At 44.4% G+C, this 22,247-nt stretch overlaps 1 protein-coding gene across 4 annotated transcripts in view; it reads right to left on the bottom strand.

Annotated features, from left to right (window-relative positions):
- Window positions 1-5,445, bottom strand: part of tpm3 (tropomyosin 3) — a 67,994-nt gene extending 62,549 nt beyond the window's left edge. The window contains exons 1-2 of one of the 4 annotated variants that reach the window (XM_084313037.1): window positions 5,218-5,445; window positions 2,371-2,496 (exon numbers count right to left, since the gene is read on the bottom strand). In XM_084313037.1, the coding sequence (XP_084169163.1) occupies window positions 2,371-2,496; window positions 5,218-5,331 (240 nt within the window). In that variant the 5' untranslated portion in view covers window positions 5,332-5,445. The remainder of the gene's footprint in view (window positions 1-2,370; window positions 2,497-5,217) is intronic. The other 3 variants (XM_084313038.1, XM_084313036.1, XM_084313035.1) reach the window with 3 other exon arrangements.
- Window positions 5,446-22,247: the final 16,802 nt, after the last annotated feature.

Below are 22,247 nucleotides of genomic sequence, written 5' to 3'. Positions count from 1 at the left end.
AAATCAATTGTAATAGGCCCTAATCATTTGGCATAAGATATGGATGGCTAGTGCATTTTGTTTGGCTATTGTGTCACAAAGTAAATAAACTCCCTTTAAAATGGTGACCACTGTCATTTATGTGTAGACCTTTTTTTATTTGTACGTCAGCTCTTTGACTGCCAGAGTGGAGTGGACTCAACCTTGATGATTGGACTCGGACTCCGGCGGGTAATGGGGACTCGACTCGGGCTCTTCTTTGGTGACTCGGACTTGGACTTGGACTTGAACACTGGGGACTCGAGGCTCGACTCAGACTCAAGATTTAGTGACTCGACTACAACACTGGTCGCAGGTCTGATGGATGACCAGGAAAGTCCAACACTGTAAGTGAGTGAGTTAGGAAGGGACGATGACCACACATGATCCTCCAGAAAAAGACAACAGGCAAAGACAAAGACGGAAGGCACATTAGCTAAATAAACCTGGAATATCTCTGCTGTAAATAAGGCAAAGCATTTTAAATCATTTTAATTCTCCAACTGAACCTGACTATAGTAGTCAGTCACTGTGTTGGAAATTGTACACTATTTCCTTACTTAAAGTAAAAGTACAAATACCCTCATTTAAAGTTTCTTAAAATGTATGAAAAATTATAATAATGAATGAAGTACTTAATGTACTAGTCTACTCCTCAATGTGTTGACCTCTAGATGGTGTGTTAAAGTGGTTGGTGGCTCCTCTGAGTATAGTTCTTCTTAAAGTCAGCAGCTTGAACTTGAACCTTTCTTTTCAGCTTGAACTTTAAAACACATTTTTTCATGAGCAACATTGTATAAAAAAGAAAATTCTTCAAAGTAACCAGTAGCTAACAGGCAGAATAAAATACAATAAATACTAGGATATCTCTACTCAAAGGTAATTGAGTAAAGTACAAAGTTCCCTTAAATGATTAAAAAATTATAATAATAAAATAAGTTCCATAAAACTTTATACCGGTAGTACTTGGAGTTAAGTAGCCCACTTAAATGCTCCTATCATGCTCATAATCTCACACATATCTCAAAACTATAAACTCTCTTGTACACACATTCATGTGGTTTGAGAGTTATTGGGTTAAAGATTTATGTCTGATGATGTCATTATGATGTACAAAACAGTATTCCAGGGAGTAATGAATGAAGCCCAGTGAAATGATGGAAATGAAAGATATCAAGACCTTGGGCTGCTCTATTAATCAAATGATGTTGTCTTCACACGATCACGAAAATGAGATAATCGACATAAAAGGATTACTGTGCGCTGCATAAAAATGCAGCGCCCCCTTCCTTCACAGCGGTGCACTTCGCCCCCTCTCCCTCGAGCCCAAACATTAGTTTCAGCTGGTGTTGAGAGGGAGGAGGAGCCACGGCACGTTTCTCCAGTTATTTAGAAACGTCTTAACTTGTAGAAGATGACAGAAAGGCAGCCTTTGGTCGAGGAGAAAGGTAAAACTAATTCTGGGCTGGACAGTGTGAGCGTTTCACTGCGTTTTTGTGACTATTATCAGCGTAATAAATCAGTTTTATTTATTTAGTGGAGTGCTCCTTTAAAGTAAATTATTATTATTGTTCTTTAATTTTTGTGTTCTGGCCAGTGGTGGAAGAAATACAAAGTTCCTTTACTTAAGTAAAAGTAGAAATACTCAGATACATGAGTACTCTGGTAAAAGTAAAAGTCCAAATTCGACTTAAGTAAAGGTAGAGATGTATTTGCTTGAATGTACTTAAGTATCTAAAGTAAAAGTACACATTCTACATGATGTTTGTGTGAGTGTCCATTGACCTCTAAAGGTTGTGTTAAAGTGGTATGTGGTCCAGTTATGCTGCTCTGATTACGTCCTCTTGAAGTTGACAAATGTGAAAGTATATAATCTTCATACATCTTTTTTGCATATATTATGTTTTCTATGCAAAATTATTTTCTTCAAATTAACTAGTAACTGCTGGGTTCAGATAAATGTAGTGGCGTAAAAAGTACAACATTCCCCTTGAAAAGTAATTGGGGTAAAAGTATAAAGGTCCCTAAAATGAAAATACTCACATAAAGTACAAGTAGCTCGAAATTGTACTTAAGTACAGTACTTGAGTAAAACATACTTAGTTACATTCCACCACTGGTTCTGGCCTTGATATGAGTTCATATATCAGACCATTGTTGCTTTCAACACCTTGTTGATGCTCTGAACTGTATCTGTGGAGAACGATGGCATGGTCGACACCGCTGACCCTTTAACGCTGCCTCCTCGTGCCGCCATCCAGCGTGAAGAAGACAATGAGGAAGAAGCCACTTCGTTTCATTCACGGAAGGCCACCCACCACATTCGCAGGCGATCACTGTGTTCATACTCACGTCTGCGGCCTTCTTGTCGGCCACCTCCAGCTTCTCCTGGGCGTCCTTCAGGGCCTCGGAGTACTTGTCCAGCTCATCCTCTGTCCCCTTCAGCTTCTTCTGCATCTGCAGCAGCTCGTCCTCATGCTGGACACAGAGAAGGGAGACCAGAGATATAGTTAGCATGTTTAGGAACCGTCTCATACACGCTTGATTCTCAAACCGTTTCCTGTCAAGGACCCCCAGGTTGACACATAATACAGTAGGTCCCCTATTTGGTTTGTCTCAGGGTCCCCAGCCTGAGAGCATTGTTGTGAGATGCTGAGGGTCATAATAGAAAGAAAGCAATACGCTTGGACCAGCACTCTCAGATTTTGGTAGATTTAATCGCAGCCTGAAACAAACATGTTTCGGAACTGTAATGCCATCAACACTGAAGAAGGAACATTACAGTTCCGAAACATGTTTGTTTCAGGCTGCGATTAAATCTACCAAAATCTGAGAGTGCTGGTCCAAGCGTATTGCTTTCTTTCTATTATACTCGACGGGATTTCAGCACCCAGTGTTATAATTTGTGAGCGCAGTCTATCTTGACTTTTAGATGCTGAGGGTCCCCAATCTGATGTGAGGGTCCCCGATCTGAGAGCATCATTGATGTGATTTAGAATTCCATAGTCTATAATGTATGTACAGTAGGTGAGGAGGTAACAGTGTAGAGAGTGAAAGCTATGATCAGAATAGTCATTATTATTCTCTCATTGGACTAAACATCTAGTGAATAATATATCAGTGAAAGCTATGATCAGAATAGTCATTATTATTCTCTCATTGGACTAAACATCTACAATATTAGTGAAATCAAACTATACCCCATTTTACTGGGGACCCCCTGGAAGCGCCTCAAGGACCCCTTGGGATCCACAGACCTCACTTTGAGAACCACTGTTATACATGACCAACATAGCAAGTATGCTATAGCATAAATGAGGAGTAGGCCTACTGCTAAGGTCAAAATCACAGTAGCCAGTAGCCTGAGAATAACTAGTGTGTTTGAGCTTGAAGTGAGAAAGGTCTAGAGTTCCCTCCCTATAAACAGCCTGTTAGCATCGCTAGCGTTCAACTAGCTTATGGCACGCACTGCCCACTGGTTTGAACAAATCATACAAACAAATAATGCTAACTAGCCGTTTCGTGGTTAGATGAAGTGTGGAAAGTGTTTAACCGCAACTTCACAAGTAGGCCTACCTAAAGAAAAAATTATTTTGGTTTAGAAGCGTTAGATACGCAACTATAACTAAGCTATATTGAGACAGAGTTTAAAGGTACAATCTGTAATTTGTACTGCACTTTGTTTAAATTTAATTCTTTTGGTCTGATGTGTATGTTGGAGTTGAGTGGGGACAAGGGGGAGGGGTTGCTATAGCTGGTCACACCTCAGGCTCTGCCAAGAGAGGACTGGAGAAATTCACAGTATAATGAGTGTATATATAGTAACGTATTATACTGTGGATGTCTCCAGACCAGAACCTGAGGCGTGGCCAGCACTAGCAACCCTTAACCTCAGGGCAGCTCTGGCTACAATTGTAGCTTACCACCACCGGTATGACTGTGTATGAACGAATAATGGACTCTGTGAAGCGCTCTGAGTCAGAGAAGAGCGCTATATAAATCCAATCCATTATTATTATTATTATTATTATTAACCCTTTCACTACCACACTACAGAAGGTTAACCCTTTCACTGTGACAATACAGATGGTTAACCCTTTCACTGCCACACGACAAAGGGGGTTAACCCTTTCACTACCACACTACAGAAGGTTAACCCTTTCACTACCACACTACAGAAGGTTAACCCTTTCACTGCCACACTACAGATGGTTAACCGTCTGTAGTGTGGTAGTGAAAGGGTTAACCTTCTGTAGTGTGGCAGTGAAAGGGTTAACATTTGGTCTGTGCTGGGGAAAATGTATTCACAACAACAATTCCTAGTCTTTGTAAAGAAAATAAGTCTCGTTTTTGCCGCCTCAAATTGACATTCACTTTTCATCTTTTCGTTTGAATATGTTGCAGAATATTTTTTGTCATCATTTTGCCTCAATGAAATGAACGCTGGATGGTGTCACATCAATCTTCCTGTCAATCACACCAACGGGAGGGGGGGGGGGGGGGGGGGCTGATTTATCAGGCTTTTGGAATGGCATGCGTCTATAAATAAGCCCTGTGGACGTCCCCATCGCTCCATGCGCTCTCATCTTTACACACTCAGATCAACGCCGCATCACCCTGGTGTCCTGGCACTGATGCATCACTTTATCCTTGAACACTAGACCCCTCCGGCTTTTCATACAGTTTCAAATAGCAAGTATAGTTTCTCTCAAGCGGAATTGAAAGTTTACTAGGTTGACACCCCGCTCCCCCTCCCCCCTCCAGTGACACAGACTTACAGGAGAGATGGATTACATTACAGCTAGAACCTATTCTTGAACGTAACCTTCAACTTGTCCCCCCCGCATTGTTAGGGACACCGTACCGTTTCAATCTATGTAGTTGCTAAATGATATGTTTAAGAGAAACTGAATCGACAATTAGTAACACTTTTTCTTTTCTTTTTTTACTAAAAGTTATTTAAAATCTTTACTGTAAGTCTGTCTGTATTTCTGTCTGTATTTCTGTCTGTCTGTCTGTCTGTCTGTCTGTCTGTCTGTCTGTCTGTCTGTCTGTCTGTCTGTCTGTCTGTCTGTCTGTCTGTCTGTCTGTCTGTCTGTCTGTCTGTCTGTCTGTCTGTCTGTCTGTCTGTCTGTCTGTCTGTCTGTCTGTCCGTCTATCCGTCCGTCTGTCTGACCCGCACGGTCACCCGTGGCCCACCTGCTTGCTCCTCTCCTCAGCACCCTTCTTGTCGGTCTCGGCCTGCTCAGCCTGGTCCAGAGCGTTCTCCTTATCCAGCTTCAGCATCAGCATCTTCTTCTTGATGGCCTCCATGGCGACGGTCTGTCGGTGGCTTCTTGAGGATAAGAAGAATAAAAGGAGTGATGGAACACAGGAGTCTCAGCAGGAGAGGAGGAGAGGAGGAAAGAGAGAGAGAGAGGAGCAGAGGAGAGACCAAACTCAGACAAGGACAGAGGGAGTTCATTTATATGACGCTTGAAGAGAACAGCCCTTCCCACTGCTAAGCCCCTCCCCCCATGGAACTTGGAAAGAAGGTCTTCTCAGTGTTAGAAGTGGTCAGAGTTGGAATAACATGTTGGAACAAAGAATGGGAACAGATGATGGATTTAACTCTCTGAGACCCATGACCCCTTTGAGGTGTTTGTGGGGAGTAGGGACAGGGACTCATGGGGGGTCATGAGGGTCAAGGTCAACAGTTGATGCCAAATAAAAGCGTGTTCCACCATCAGAAAGCTGGGACCATGAAGACTCATTTGAGACGCAGATAGTTCAGATTTTTATTTACATTAAAGGAACACGCCAACATTATAGAAAATGTGCTTGCCATCTTCTCCAAAGTCAGACAAGAAGATAGACACCAATTTCCTCTCTGTGTGTTCAGTAGAAATCTATTCGGCTGATGAATTGAAAATGGGGGACCCTGATGTAAACAAGACGAAAGTCTTTCTCTGGTCTGCAACCCCTTAACAATTGTGTGTATTGAGCTGTACTGTATTGTACCCATTCTGCAATCTGTTAATAAAGTTTTCAATCAATCAATCAATCAATGCAAGCTAGCCTAGCTTAGCACAAATCAATGGAAGCGGATATGCACCACTAGCCTGGCTTAAAACCCTGGGAGACCGTAAGCGCATTTTCCCATAATGTTGGTTCCTTTAAGTGGTATGAAATACTTGCCCGTAGTTGAATCAATGTATAACCATCAGCTCACTTTTAGGCCCATGATCGGAGTTCTGGCCGGGTTCTGAGCAAACCAGGAAGCTTCAGACAGGCAGCAAACTGGGTCTTGAAATGAGAACTTTTTAATCCACACTACAACATGCAGACAATGAACGAAGACCATTTCCTGTACAGTCATTGACCATATTCACACGGTCACAATTTTGCTCTTATGTCATGCTCTGGTTGGGTTACTTTCCACCCAGGGTGTGCTGTATTTTATTCTAAATAAAGCCAATACTGATTCACATTCGTAATTAAAGGATTAGTTATGTTAAAGCGATAATATGTAATTGTGATGCCTTCCCATGGGTGTTGCCTCTGTGTGGTTAAAAAAAAAAAAAAAAACTTTCTGCAGAGCTAGTTCTTGGTTTCTTGGTCGAGGTGTCTGCGTATTTGTTTTACAATGTTTGCAAAAAATACTCAGCGTTCTTTTTTTTTATCCACTTTTTCTCCTCCTGTTTTTTCTGTGTTTTTCTCCCATCCCAATTTTTTGTCGTGCCAATTCCCCCCTCCCCTTCCTGGTCGTTGCTCGCATGTGCCCCCCACTGGTTGGTCTAGGGAGGGTTGATAGATACTATCGCATGTCCCCTCCGATACATTGGTGAGGTGTAACGTGTGGGAGGCTCACACTACCCTCACCATCTCCCTTCCTCGCTGTGCAGGCGCCCTGACCGACCTGTAGGAGATTACCACCCACCGGCTTCCCTCCCGCTGACTCTGCCAATTGAGCCAGTATGACGGCCGGCCAAGCCGGAGGCAACACTGACAGCTGGATTCGATACCAGTGTCTCACGCGTTGGTGACGAGCGCTTAGTCCGCTGCGTCACCCAGCTGCCTTTAAATACTCAGCGTGAAATAACTATCCCGTCTTGTTGGTTCTGGCTATACATCTAGTATCACTAGATGGCTGAGCAAGCTGGTCCCACCAGACCATTTGAGGCTAGAGCAGTGAAATTGAGTGCTGTGTTGAAGTGGGTCTTGATTTTTTTTGTTCTGTACACACTCCAGAACTTGTCATAGAAAGATGACATGTTGCCTCTTTAGCACTTTCTTTTGCTGTTACCTTGTCAGAGTAACGGGAGAGAACAGGAAGACGGGGAGGAGGGAACAGAGGCGCGTTTCACAGACAGAGACAGAAGGTATCGTAAAACAAAGCAGGCCGTTCTATTCCTGTCCAATTCTATTCTGCTCACACAGGAATCAGGTTACACAGTGGACTATGAGGACCATGAGTCACAAAGAAAAGAAAGAAAGGGCCCTTTGCATGTGCCAATGTGGATACGCCCACCTACTGTCTTAATGAACCGTGTGGACCTCACCTACTGTCTTAATGAACTGTGTGGACCTCACCTACTGTCTTAATGAACCGTGTGGACCTCACCTACTGTCTTAATGAACTGTGGACCTCACCTACTGTCTTAATGAACTGTGTGGACCTCACCTACTGTCTTAATGAACTGTGTGGACCTCACCTACTGTCTTAATGAACCGTGTGGACCTCACCTACTGTCTTAATGAACTGTGTGGACCTCACCTACTGTCTTAATGAACTGTGTGGACCTCACCTACTGTCTTAATGAACCGTGTGGACCTCACCTACTGTCTTAATGAACTGTGGACCTCACCTACTGTCATAATGAACTGTGTGGACCTCACCTACTGTCTTAATGAACTGTGGACCTCACCTACTGTCTTAATGAACTGTGGACCTCACCTACTGTCTTAATGAACTGTGGACCTCACCTACTGTCTTAATGAACTGTGGACCTCACCTACTGTCTTAATGAACTGTGTGGACCTCACCTACTGTCTTAATGAACTGTGGACCTCACCTACTGTCTTAATGAACTGTGGACCACACCTACTGTCTTAATGAACTGTGGACCTCACCTACTGTCTTAACGAACTGTGAACCTCACCTACTGTCTTAATGAACTGTGGACCTCACCTACTGTCTTAATGAACTGTGGACCTCACCTACTGTCTTAATGAACTGTGGACCTCACCTACTGTCTTAATGAACTGTGTGGACCTCACCTACTGTCTTAATGAACTGTGTGGACCTCACCTACTGTCTTAATGAACTGTGGACCTCACCTACTGTCTTAATGAACTGTGTGGACCTCACCTACTGTCTTAATGAACTGTGGACCTCAGCTACTGTCTTAATGAACTGTGTGGACCTCACCTACTGTCTTAATGAACTGTGTGGACCTCACCTACTGTCTTAATGAACTGTGTGGACCTCACCTACTGTCTTAATGAACTGTGTGGACCTCATCTACTGTCTTAATGAACTGTGGACCTCATCTACTGTGTTAATGAACTGTGGACCTCACCTACTGTCTTAATGAACTGTGTGGACCTCACCTACTGTCTTAATGAACTGTGTGGACCTCACCTACTGTCTTAATGAACTGTGTGGACCTCACCTACTGTCTTAATGAACTGTGTGGACCTCACCTACTGTCTTAATGAACTGTGTGGACCTCACCTACTGTCTTAATGAACTGTGTGAACCTCACCTACTGTCTTAATGAACTGTGTGGACCTCACCTACTGTCTTAATGAACTGTGGACCTCACCTACTGTCTTAATGAACTGTGTGGACCTCACCTACTGTCTTAATGAACTGTGTGGACCTCACCTACTGTCTTAATGAACTGTGTGGACCTCACCTACTGTCTTAATGAACTGTGTAGACGTCACCTACTGTCTTAATGAACTGTGGACCTCACCTACTGTCTTAATGAACTGTGGACCTCACCTACTGTCTTAATAAGCTGTGGACCTCACCTACTGTCTTAATGAACTGTGTGGACCTCACCTACTGTCTTAATGACCTGTGGACCTCACCTACTGTCTTAATGAACTGTGTGGACCTCACCTACTGTCTTAATGAACTGTGTGGACCTCACCTACTGTCTTAATGAACTGTGTGGACCTCACCTACTGTCTTAATGAACTGTGTGGACCTCACCTACTGTCTTAATGAACTGTGGACCTCACCTACTGTCTTAATGAACTGTGTGGACCTCATCTACTGTCTTAATGAACTGTGTGGACCTCACCTACTGTCTTAATGAACTGTGTGGACCTCACCTACTGTCTTAATGAACTGTGGACCTCACCTACTGTCTTAATGAACTGTGGACCTCACCTACTGTCTTAATGAACTGTGGACCTCACCTACTGTCCTAATAAACTGTGGACCTCACCTACTGTCTTAATGAACTGTGTGGACCTCACCTACTGTCTTAATGAACTGTGTGGACCTCACCTACTGTCTTAATGAACTGTGTGGACCTCACCTACTGTCTTAATGAACTGTGTGGACCTCACCTACTGTGTTAATGAACTGTGTGGACCTCACCTACTGTCTTAATGAACTGTGGACCTCACCTACTGTCTTAATGAACTGTGGACCTTACCTACTGTGTTAATGAACTGTGAACCTCACCTACTGTCTTAATGAACTGTGTGGACCTCACCTACTGTCTTAATGAACTGTGTGGACCTCACCTACTGTCTTAATGAACTGTGTGGACCTCACCTACTGTCTTAATGAACTGTGTGGACCTCACCTACTGTCTTAATGAACTGTGTGGACCTCACCTACTGTCTTAATGAACTGTGTGGACCTCACCTACTGTCTTAATGAACTGTGTGGACCTCACCTACTGTCTTAATGAACTGTGGACCTCATCTACTGTCTTAATGAACTGTGTGGACCTCACCTACTGTCTTAATGAACTGTGGACCTCATCTACTGTCTTAATGAACTGTGTGGACCTCACCTACTGTCTTAATGAACTGTGGACCTCACCTACTGTCTTAATGAACTGTGTGGACCTCAGCTACTGTCTTAATGAACTGTGTGGACCTCATCTACTGTCTTAATGAACTGTGGACCTCACCTACTGTCTTAATGAACTGTGTGGACCTCACCTACTGTCTTAATGAACTGTGGACCTCACCTACTGTCTTAATGAACTGTGTGGACCTCACCTACTGTCTTAATGAACTGTGGACCTCACCTACTGTCTTAATGAACTGTGGACCTCACCTACTGTCTTAATGAACTGTGGACCTCACCTACTGTCTTAATGAACTGTGGACCTCACCTACTGTCTTAATGAACTGTGTGGACCTCACCTACTGTCTTAATGAACTGTGGACCTCACCTACTGTCTTAATGAACTGTGGACCTCACCTACTGTCTTAATGAACTGTGTGGACCTCACCTACTGTCTTAATGACCTGTGGACCTCACCTACTGTCTTAATGAACTGTGTGGACCTCACCTACTGTCTTAATGAACTGTGGACCTCACCTACTGTCTTAATGAACTGTGGACCTCACCTACTGTCTTAATGAACTGTGTAGACCTCACCTACTGTCTTAATGAACTGTGTGGACCTCACCTACTGTCTTAATGAACTGTGGACCTCACCTACTGTCTTAATGAACTGTGTGGACCTCACCTACTGTCTTAATGAACTGTGTGGACCTCACCTACTGTCTTAATGAACTGTGTGGACCTCACCTACTGTCTTAATGAACTGTGTGGACCTCACCTACTGTCTTAATAAACTGTGGACCTCACCTACTGTCTTAATGAACTGTGTGGACCTCACCTACTGTCTTAATGAACTGTGGACCTCACCTACTGTCTTAATGAACTGTGGACCTCACCTACTGTCTTAATGAACTGTGGACCTCACCTACTGTCTTAATGAACTGTGGACCTCACCTACTGTCTTAATGAACTGTGTGGACCTCACCTACTGTCTTAATGAACTGTGGACCTCACCTACTGTCTTAATGAACTGTGGACCTCACCTACTGTCTTAATGAACTGTGTGGACCTCACCTACTGTCTTAATGACCTGTGGACCTCACCTACTGTCTTAATGAACTGTGTGGACCTCACCTACTGTCTTAATGAACTGTGGACCTCACCTACTGTCTTAATGAACTGTGGACCTCACCTACTGTCTTAATGAACTGTGTAGACCTCACCTACTGTCTTAATGAACTGTGTGGACCTCACCTACTGTCTTAATGAACTGTGGACCTCACCTACTGTCTTAATGAACTGTGTGGACCTCACCTACTGTCTTAATGAACTGTGTGGACCTCACCTACTGTCTTAATGAACTGTGTGGACCTCACCTACTGTCTTAATGAACTGTGTGGACCTCACCTACTGTCTTAATAAACTGTGTGGACCTCATCTACTGTCTTAATGAACTGTGTGGACCTCACCTACTGTCTTAATGAGCTGTGGACCTCACCTACTGTCTTAATGAACTGTGTGGACCTCACCTACTGTCTTAATGAACTGTGTGGACCTCACCTACTGTCTTAATGAACTGTGTGGACCTCATCTACTGTCTTAATGAACTGTGGACCTCACATACTGTCTTAATGAACTGTGTGGACCTCACCGACCTTTCCATCACAGTCGAGAATGCAGCTGTGACCGCGTCCCCGACCGCCAAGAACCTTGGTGTTGTCCTCGACGACCAGTTGAACTTCTCTGCTCACATCGCAGCGACAACCAGAACCTGCCGATTCCTCCTGAGCAACGTCAGAAGGATACGCCCCTTCCTGACAAAAGAAGCCACCCAACTCCTCGTCCAATCAACAGTCATCTCCCGCCTCGACTACTGCAACGCACTGCTCGCTGGCCTCCCGGCCACTGCCACTAAGCCTCTTCAACTCATTCAGAACGCAGCGGCCCGCCTGATCTCAAACCTACCGAAGTCGGCCCATGTCACCCCACTTCTTAGGGACCTGCACTGGCTCCCCATTGCTGCACGAATCCGCTTCAAGGCCCTTGACCTAGCATACCGTGCGGCAAAGGGAACTGCTCCCGCCTACCTCCGGTCAATGGTCTCTAACTACACACCCTCAAGACCCCTACGCTCTGCATCTTCTGGCCGCCTCAGACCTACTCCTATCCAAGCTCCGGGAGGGTCATCAAAGAGAAGTCGCCTATTCTCAGTCCTTGCCCCACAATGGTGGAATGAACTACCCACCCCAGTTAGGACAGCCGAAACACGTCCAATCTTTCGCCGTCGACTAAAGACTCACTTCTTCAACCATTATCTGAATTAAAAAAAAAAAAAAAAAATCTAACCCTAACTAACCATACTGTCATGCACTTGTCCTAATAAACTAACCTACACTGTAGCACTCAACACTTTGATGAACATTGTTACTCAGCTGATAGAGTTGTGCTCTTCCTGATGGCTTGTCGTACAGAACTTGTAAGTCGCTTTGGATAAAAGCGTCAGCTAAATGACTAAATGTAAATGTAAATGTTAATGAACTGTGTGGACCTCATCTACTGTCTTAATGAACTGTGGACCTCACCTACTGTCTTAATGAACTGTGGACCTCACCTACTGTCTTAATGAACTGTGGACCTCACCTACTGTCTTAATGAACTGTGTGGACCTCACCTACTGTCTTAATGAACTGTGTGTACCTCACCTACTGTCTTAATGAACTGTGTGGACCTCACCTACTGTCTTAATGAACTGTGGACCTCACCTACTGTCTTAATGAACTGTGTGGACCTCACCTACTGTCTTAATGAACTGTGGACCTCACCTACTGTCATAATGAACTGTGTGGACCTCACCTACTGTCTTAATGAACTGTGGACCTCACCTACTGTCTTAATGAACTGTGTGGACCTCACCTACTGTCTTAATGAACTGTGGACCTCAACTACTGTCTTAATGAACTGTGGACCTCACCTACTGTCTTAATGAACTGTGTGGACCTCACCTACTGTCTTAATGAATTGTGTGGACCTCACCTACTGTCTTAATGAACTGTGGACCTCACCTACTGTCTTAATGAACTGTGTGGACCTCACCTACTGTCTTAATGAACTGTGTGGACCTCACCTACTGTCTTAATGAACTGTGTGGACCTCACCTACTGTCTTAATGAACTGTGGACCTCACCTACTGTCTTAATGAACTGTGGACCTCACCTACTGTCTTAATGAACTGTGGACCTCACCTACTGTCTTAATGAACTGTGTGGACCTCACCTACTGTCTTAATAAACTGTGTGGACCTCACCTACCGTCTTAATGAACTGTGGACCTCACCTACTGTCTTAATGAACTGTGTGGACCTCACCTACTGTCTTAATGAACTGTGTGGACCTCACCTACTGTCTTAATGAACTGTGTGGACCTCATCTACTGTCTTAATGAACTGTGGACCTCACATACTGTCTTAATGAACTGTGTGGACCTCACCTACTGTCTTAATGAACTGTGTGGACCTCATCTACTGTCTTAATGAACTGTGGACCTCACCTACTGTCTTAATGAACTGTGGACCTCACCTACTGTCTTAATGAACTGTGGACCTCACCTACTGTCTTAATGAACTGTGGACCTCACCTACTGTCTTAATGAACTGTGTGGACCTCACCTACTGTCTTAATGAACTGTGTGGACCTCATCTACTGTCTTAATGCACTGTGGACCTCACCTACTGTCTTAATGAACTGTGGACCTCACCTACTGTCTTAATGAACTGTGTGGACCTCACCTACTGTCTTAATGAACTGTGTGGACCTCACCTACTGTCTTAATGAACTGTGTGTACCTCACCTACTGTCTTAATGAACTGTGTGGACCTCACCTACTGTCTTAATGAACAGTGGACCTCACCTACTGTCTTAATGAACTGTGGACCTCACCTACTGTCTTAATGAACTGTGGACCTCACCTACTGTCTTAATGAACTGTGGACCTCACCTACTGTCTTAATGAACTGTGTGGACCTCACCTACTGTCTTAATGAACTGTGGACCTCACCTACTGTCTTAATGAACTGTGGACCTCACCTACTGTCTTAATGAACTGTGTGGACCTCACCTACTGTCTTAATGAACTGTGGACCTCACCTACTGTCTTAATGAACTATGTGGACCTAACCTACTGTCTTAATGAACTGTGGACCTCACCTACTGTCTTAATGAACTGTGTGGACCTCACCTACTGTCTTAATGAACTGTGTGGACCTCACCTACTGCCTTAATGAACTGTGTGGACCTCACCTACTGTCTTAATGAACTGTGTGGACCTCACCTACTGTCTTAATGAACTGTGGACCTCACCTACTGTCTTAATGAACTGTGTGGACCTCACCTACTGTCTTAATGAACTGTGGACCTCACCTACTGTCTTAATTAACTGTGTGGACCTCACCTACTGTCTTAATGAACTGTGTGGACCTCACCTACTGTCTTAATGAACTGTGGACCTCACCTACTGTCTTAATGAACTGTGGACCTCACCTACTGTCTTAATGAACTGTGTGGACCTCACATACTGTCTTAATGAACTGTGTGGACCTCACCTACTGTCTTAATGAACTGTGGACCTCACCTACTGTCTTAATGAACTGTGTGGACCTCACCTACTGTCTTAATGAACTGTGGACCTCACCTACTGTCTTAATGAACTGTGTGGACCTCATCTACTGTTTTAATGAACTGTGTGGACCTCACCTACTGTCTTAATGAACTGTGTGGACCTCACCTACTGTCTTAATGAACTGTGTGGACCTCACCTACGGTCTTAATGAACTGTGGACCTCACCTACTGTCTTAATGAACTGTGGACCTCACCTACTGTCTTAATGAACTGTGGACCTCACCTACTGTCTTAATGAACTGTGGACCTCACCTACTGTCTTAATGAACTGTGGACCTCACCTACTGTCTTAATGAACTGTGGACCTCACCTACTGTCTTAATGAACTGTGGACCTCACCTACTGTCTTAATGAACTGTGTGGACCTCACCTACTGTCTTAATGAACTGTGGACCTCACCTACTGTCTTAATGAACTGTGTGGACCTCACCTACTGTCTTAATGAACTGTGTGGACCTCACCTACTGTCTTAATGAACTGTGGACCTCACCTACTGTCTTAATGAACTGTGTGGACCTCACCTACTGTCTTAATGAACTGTGTGGACCTCACCCACTGTCTTAATGAACTGTGTGGACCTCACCTACTGTCTTAATAAACTGTGTGGACCTCACCTACTGTCTTAATGAACTGTGGACCTCACCTACTGTCTTAATGAACTGTGTGGACCTCACCTACTGTCTTAATGAACTGTGTGGACCTCACCTACTGTCTTAATGAACTGTGTGTACCTCACCTACTGTCTTAATGAACTGTGTGGACCTCACCTACTGTCTTAATGAACTGTGGACCTCACCTCCTGTCTTAATGAACTGTGTGGACCTCACCTACTGTCTTAATGAACTGTGGACCTCACCTACTGTCTTAATGAACTGTGTGGACCTCACCTACTGTCTTAATGAACTGTGGACCTCACCTACTGTCTTAATGAACTGTGTGGACCTCACCTACTGTCTTAATGACCTGTGGACCTCACCTACTGTCTTAATGAACTGTGGACCTCACCTACTGTCTTAATGAACTGTGTGGACCTCACCTACTGTCTTAATGAACTGTGGACCTCACCTACTGTCTTAATGAACTGTGTGGACCTCACCTACTGTCTTAATGAACTGTGTGGACCTCACCTACTGTCTTAATGAACTGTGTGGACCTCTTCTACTGTCTTAATGAACTGTGGACCTCACCTACTGTCTTAATGAACTGTGTGGACCTCACCTACTGTCTTAATGAACTGTGTGGACCTCACCTACTGTCTTAATGAACTGTGTGGACCTCACCTACTGTCTTAATGAACTGTGGACCTCACCTACTGTTTTAATGAACTGTGGACCTCACCTACTGTCTTAATGAACTGTGGACCTCACCTACTGTCTTAATGAACTGTGGACCTCACCTACTGTCTTAATGAACTGTGTGGACCTCACCTACTGTCTTAATGAACTGTGGACCTCACCTACTGTCTTAATGAACTGTGGACCTCACCTACTGTCTTAACGAACTGTGTGGACCTCACCTACTGTCTTAATGAACTGTGGACCTCACCTACTGTTTTAATTAACTGTGTGGACCTCACCTACTGTCTTAATGAACTGTGTGGACCTCACCTACTGTCTTAATGAACTGTGGACCTCATCTACTGCCTTAATGAACTGTGTGGACCTCACCTACTGTCTTAATGAACTGTGGACCTCACCTACTGTCTTAATGAACTGTGTGGACCTCACCTACTGTCTTAATGAACTGTGGACCTCATCTACTGTCTTAATGAACTGTGGACCTCACCTACTGTCTTAATGAACTGTGTGGACCTCACCTACTGTCTTAATGAACTGTGTGGACCTCACCTACTGTCTTAATGAACTGTGGACCTCACCTACTGTCTTAATGAACTGTGGACCTCACCTACTGTCTTAATGAACTGTGTGGACCTCACCTACTGTCTTAATGAACTGTGTGGACCTCATCTACTGTCTTAATGAACTGTGGACCTCACATACTGTCTTAATGAACTGTGTGGACCTCACCTACTGTCTTAATGAACTGTGTGGACCTCATCTACTGTCTTAATGAACTGTGGACCTCACCTACTGTCTTAATGAACTGTGGACCTCACCTACTGTCTTAATGAACTGTGGACCTCACCTACTGTCTTAATGAACTGTGGACCTCACCTACTGTCTTAATGAACTGTGTGGACCTCACCTACTGTCTTAATGAACTGTGTGGACCTCATCTACTGTCTTAATGCACTGTGGACCTCACCTACTGTCTTAATGAACTGTGGACCTCACCTACTGTCTTAATGAACTGTGTGGACCTCACCTACTGTCTTAATGAACTGTGTGGACCTCACCTACTGTCTTAATGAACTGTGTGTACCTCACCTACTGTCTTAATGAACTGTGTGGACCTCACCTACTGTCTTAATGAACTGTGGACCTCACCTACTGTCTTAATGAACTGTGGACCTCACCTACTGTCTTAATGAACTGTGGACCTCACCTACTGTCTTAATGAACTGTGGACCTCACCTACTGTCTTAATGAACTGTGTGGACCTCACCTACTGTCTTAATGAACTGTGGACCTCACCTACTGTCTTAATGAACTGTGTACCTCACCTACTGTCTTAATGAACTGTGTGGACCTCACCTACTGTCTTAATGAACTGTGGACCTCACCTACTGTCTTAATGAACTATGTGGACCTAACCTACTGTCTTAATGAACTGTGGACCTCACCTACTGTCTTAATGAAATGTGTGGACCTCACCTACTGTCTTAATGAACTGTGTGGACCTCACCTACTGTCTTAATGAACTGTGTGGACCTCACCTACTGTCTTAATGAACTGTGTGTACCTCACCTACTGTCTTAATGAACTGTGTGGACCTCACCTACTGTCTTAATGAACTGTGGACCTCACCTACTGTCTTAATGAACTGTGTGGACCTCATCTACTGTCTTAATGAACTGTGGACCTCACCTACTGTCATAATGAACTGTGTGGACCTCACCTACTGTCTTAATGAATTGTGGACCTCACCTACTGTCTTAATGAACTGTGTGGACCTCACCTACTGTCTTAATGAACTGTGGACCTCACCTACTGTCTTAATGAACTGTGGACCTCACCTACTGTCTTAATGAACTGTGTGGACCTCACCTACTGTCTTAATGAACTGTGTGGACCTCACCTACTGTCTTAATGAACTGTGGACCTCACCTACTGTCTTAATGAACTGTGTGGACCTCACCTACTGTCTTAATGAACTGTGTTGACCTCACCTACTGTCTTAATGAACTGTGTGGACCTCACCTACTGTCTTAATGAACTGTGGACCTCACCTACTGTCTTAATGAACTGTGGACCTCACCTACTGTCTTAATGAACTGTGGACCTCACCTACTGTCTTAATGAACTGTGTGGACCTCACCTACTGTCTTAATAAACTGTGTGGACCTCACCTACCGTCTTAATGAACTGTGGACCTCACCTACTGTCTTAATGAACTGTGTGGACCTCACCTACTGTCTTAATGAACTGTGTGGACCTCACCTACTGTCTTAATGAACTGTGTGGACCTCATCTACTGTCTTAATGAACTGTGGACCTCACATACTGTCTTAATGAACTGTGTGGACCTCACCTACCGACTTAATGAACTGTGTGGACCTCATCTACTGTCTTAATGAACTGTGGACCTCACCTACTGTCTTAATGAACTGTGTGGACCTCACCTACTGTCTTAATGAACTGTGGACCTCACCTACTGTCTTAATGAACTGTGGACCTCACCTACTGTCTTAATGTACTGTGTGGACCTCACCTACTGTCTTAATGAACTGTGTGGACCTCACCTACTGTCTTAATGAACTGTGTGGACCTCACCTACTGTCTTAATGAACTGTGTGAACCTCACCTACTGTCTTAATGAACTGTGTGGACCTCACCTACTGTCTTAATGAACTGTGTGGACCTCACCTACTGTCTTAATGAACTCTGTGGACCTCACCTACTGTCTTAATGAACGGTGTGGACCTCACCTACTGTCATAATGAACTGTGTAGACGTCACCTACTGTCTTAATGAACTGTGGACCTCACCTACTGTCTTAATGAACTGTGGACCTCACCTACTGTCTTAATAAGCTGTAGACCTCACCTACTGTCTTAATGAACTGTGTGGACCTCACCTACTGTCTTAATGACCTGTGGACCTCACCTACTGTCTTAATGAACTGTGTGGACCTCACCTACTGTCTTAATGAACTGTGTGGACCTCACCTACTGTCTTAATAAACTGTGGGCCTCACCTACTGTCTTAATGAACTGTGTGGACCTCACCTACTGTCTTAATGAACTGTGTGGACCTTACCTACTGTCTTAATGAACTGTGTGGACCTCACCTACTGTCTTAATGAACTGTGGACCTCACCTACTGTCTTAATGAACTGTGTGGACCTCACCTACTGTCCTAATGAACTGTGGACCTCACCTACTGTCTTAATGAACTGTGGACCTCACCTACTGTCTTAATGAACTGTGTGGACCTCACCTACTGTCTTAATGAACTGTGTGGACCTCACCTACTGTCTTAATGAACTGTGTGGACCTCACCTACTGTCTTAATGAACTGTGGACCTCACCTACTGTCTTAATGAACTGTGGACCTCACCTACTGTCTTAATGAACTGTGTGGACCTCACCTACTGTCTTAATGAACTGTGTGGACCACACCTACTGTCTTAATGAACTGTGTGGACCTCACCTACTGTCTTAATGAACTGTGGACCTCACCTACTGTCTTAATGAACTGTGTGGACCTCACCTACTGTCTTAATGAACTGTGTGGACCTCACCTACTGTCTTAATGAACTGTGTGGACCTCACCTACTGTCTTAATGAACTGTGGACCTCACCTACTGTCTTAATGAACTGTGGACCTCACCTACTGTCTTAATGAACTGTGTGGACCTCACCTACTGTCTTAATGAACTGTGGACCTCACCTACTGTCTTAATGAACTGTGGACCTCACCTACTGTCTTAATGAACTGTGTGGACCTCACCTACTGTCTTAATGAACTGTGTGGACCTCACCTACTGTCTTAATGAACTGTGGACCTCACCTACTGTCTTAATGAACTGTGTGGACCTCACCTACTGTCTTAATGAACTGTGTGGACCTCACCTACTGTCTTAATGAACTGTGTGGACCTCATCTACTGTCTTAATGAACTGTGTGGACCTCACCTACTGTCTTAATGAACTGTGTGGACCTCACCTACTGTCTTAATGAACTGTGGACATCACCTACTGTCTTAATGAACTGTGTGGACCTCACCTACTGTCTTAATGAACTGTGTGGACCTCATCTACTGTCTTAATGAACTGTGTGGACCTCACCTACTGTCTTAATGAACTGTGGACCTCACCTACTGTCTTAATGAACTGTGGACCTCACCTACTGTCTTAATGAACTGTGGACCTCACCTACTGTCTTAATGAACTGTGTGGACCTCACCTACTGTCTTAATGAACTGTGGACCTCACCTACTGTCTTAATGAACTGTGGACCTCACCTACTGTCTTAATGAACTGTGTGGACCTCACCTACTGTCTTAATGAACTGTGGACCTCACCTACTGTCTTAATGAACTGTGTGGACCTCACCTACTGTCTTAATGAACTGTGTGGACCTCACCTACTGTCTTAATGAACTGTGTGGACCTCACCTACTGTCTTAATGAACTGTGGACCTCACCTACTGGCTTAATGAACTGTGGACCTTACCTACTGTCTTAATGAACTGTGGACCTCACCTACTGTCTTAATGAACTGTGGACCTCACCTACTGTCTTAATGAACTGTGTGGACCTCACCTACTGTCTTAATGAACTGTGTGGACCTCACCTACTGTCTTAATGAACTGTGTGGACCTCACCTACTGTCTTAATGAACTGTGTGGACCTCACCTACTGTCTTAATGAACTGTGTGGACCTCACCTACTGTCTTAATGAACTGTGTGGACCTCACCTACTGTCTTAATGAACTGTGTGGACCTCACCTACTGTCTTAATGAACTGTGTGGACCTCACCTACTGTCTTAATGAACTGTGGACCTCACCTACTGTCTTAATGAACTGTGTGGACCTCACCTACTGTCTTAATGAACTGTGTGGACCTCAGCTACTGTCTTAATGAACTGTGTGGACCTCACCTACTGTCTTAATGAACTGTGGACCTCACCTACTGTCTTAATGAACTGTGGACCTCACCTACTGTCTTAATGAACTGTGTGGACCTCACCTACTGTCTTAATGAACTGTGGACCTCACCTACTGTCTTAATGAACTGTGGACCTCACCTACTGTCTTAATGTCCCGTCTCCCTGTCTCCCTATGACTTGCTGTCCTGGAGTGTTGACCGGAGTGTTGGACGTCCCGTGACGAAGGCCGGGAGGTTGCGACCCCCTCTGCGTGCCCCCCTGTCTCCGGAGGTCTCGTAGTGGTGACCGGAGTGCCGGATGTCCCGCGATGATGTCGGGGAGTTCGTGACCCTCTCTGCGCTGCCCCCTATCTCCCTGTCTCCGGCTGTCCCTGAGCAACGACCGGAGTGTTAAATGTCCCTTGACTAAGACGGGGAGGACGTGACCCTCTTTGCGCCGCCCCTGTGCCTCAAATAGATTGCTATCAGCTCTATCTTTAATCTTTCAAAATGTTCAGTTGCTATCGCTATTAGCTCTATCTTTAATTTTTCAAAATGTACAGTTGCTATTGCATGCACTCATCTGTGTTCCACTACACACATGAGTGCATGCTTACCAACTGTCCGTCTGCAACACTACTATCACCAACATCTAAGAAGGGAGATCCCCCCTTGAATGGCCCTTCTAAGGTTTCTCTCCTCCACACTGCCTGTGGAGCTTTTTTCCCTATTGTTAGGTTTTAGTGAGTTTTTCCTTACCTTCGCGTGGGGTATGTCTGGGAGTGCTTGCATTCTTTCATTTATTTGCATCCATCTAAAAATGTTTGCACCTTATGGTGTTCTTGTTCTGTTCTTGACTTATTGTTATGTTTTCTTCTTGACTTGTTTAAAGAAGATCTGTACGGCCCATGGGGACATTAACGTGTGTTGTCGGGCCCTATAAATAAATTTGATTTGATTTGATTTGATTTAATGAACTGTGTGGACCTCACCTACTGTCTTAATGAACTGTGTGGACCTCACCTACTGTCTTAATGAACTGTGTGGACCTCACCTACTGTCTTAATGAACTGTGTGGACCTCACCTACTGTCTTAATGAACTGTGGACCTCACCTACTGTCTTAATGAACTGTGTGGACCTCACCTACTGTCTTAATGAACTGTGTGGACCTCACCTACTGTCTTAATGAACTGTGTGGACCTCACCTACTGTCTTAATGAACTGTGTGGACCTCACCTACTGTCTTAATGAACTGTGTGGACCTCACCTACTGTCTTAATGAACTGTGGACCTCATCTACTGTCTTAATGAACTGTGTGGA

Source organism: Notolepis coatsorum (assembly GCF_963971535.1).
Source record: "Notolepis coatsorum genome assembly, chromosome: 4".
Classification (NCBI taxonomy): domain Eukaryota; kingdom Metazoa; phylum Chordata; class Actinopteri; order Aulopiformes; family Paralepididae; genus Notolepis; species Notolepis coatsorum.
Note: the sequence above shows the minus strand (reverse complement) of the source record. Positions and strands in the feature narration are given on the sequence as shown.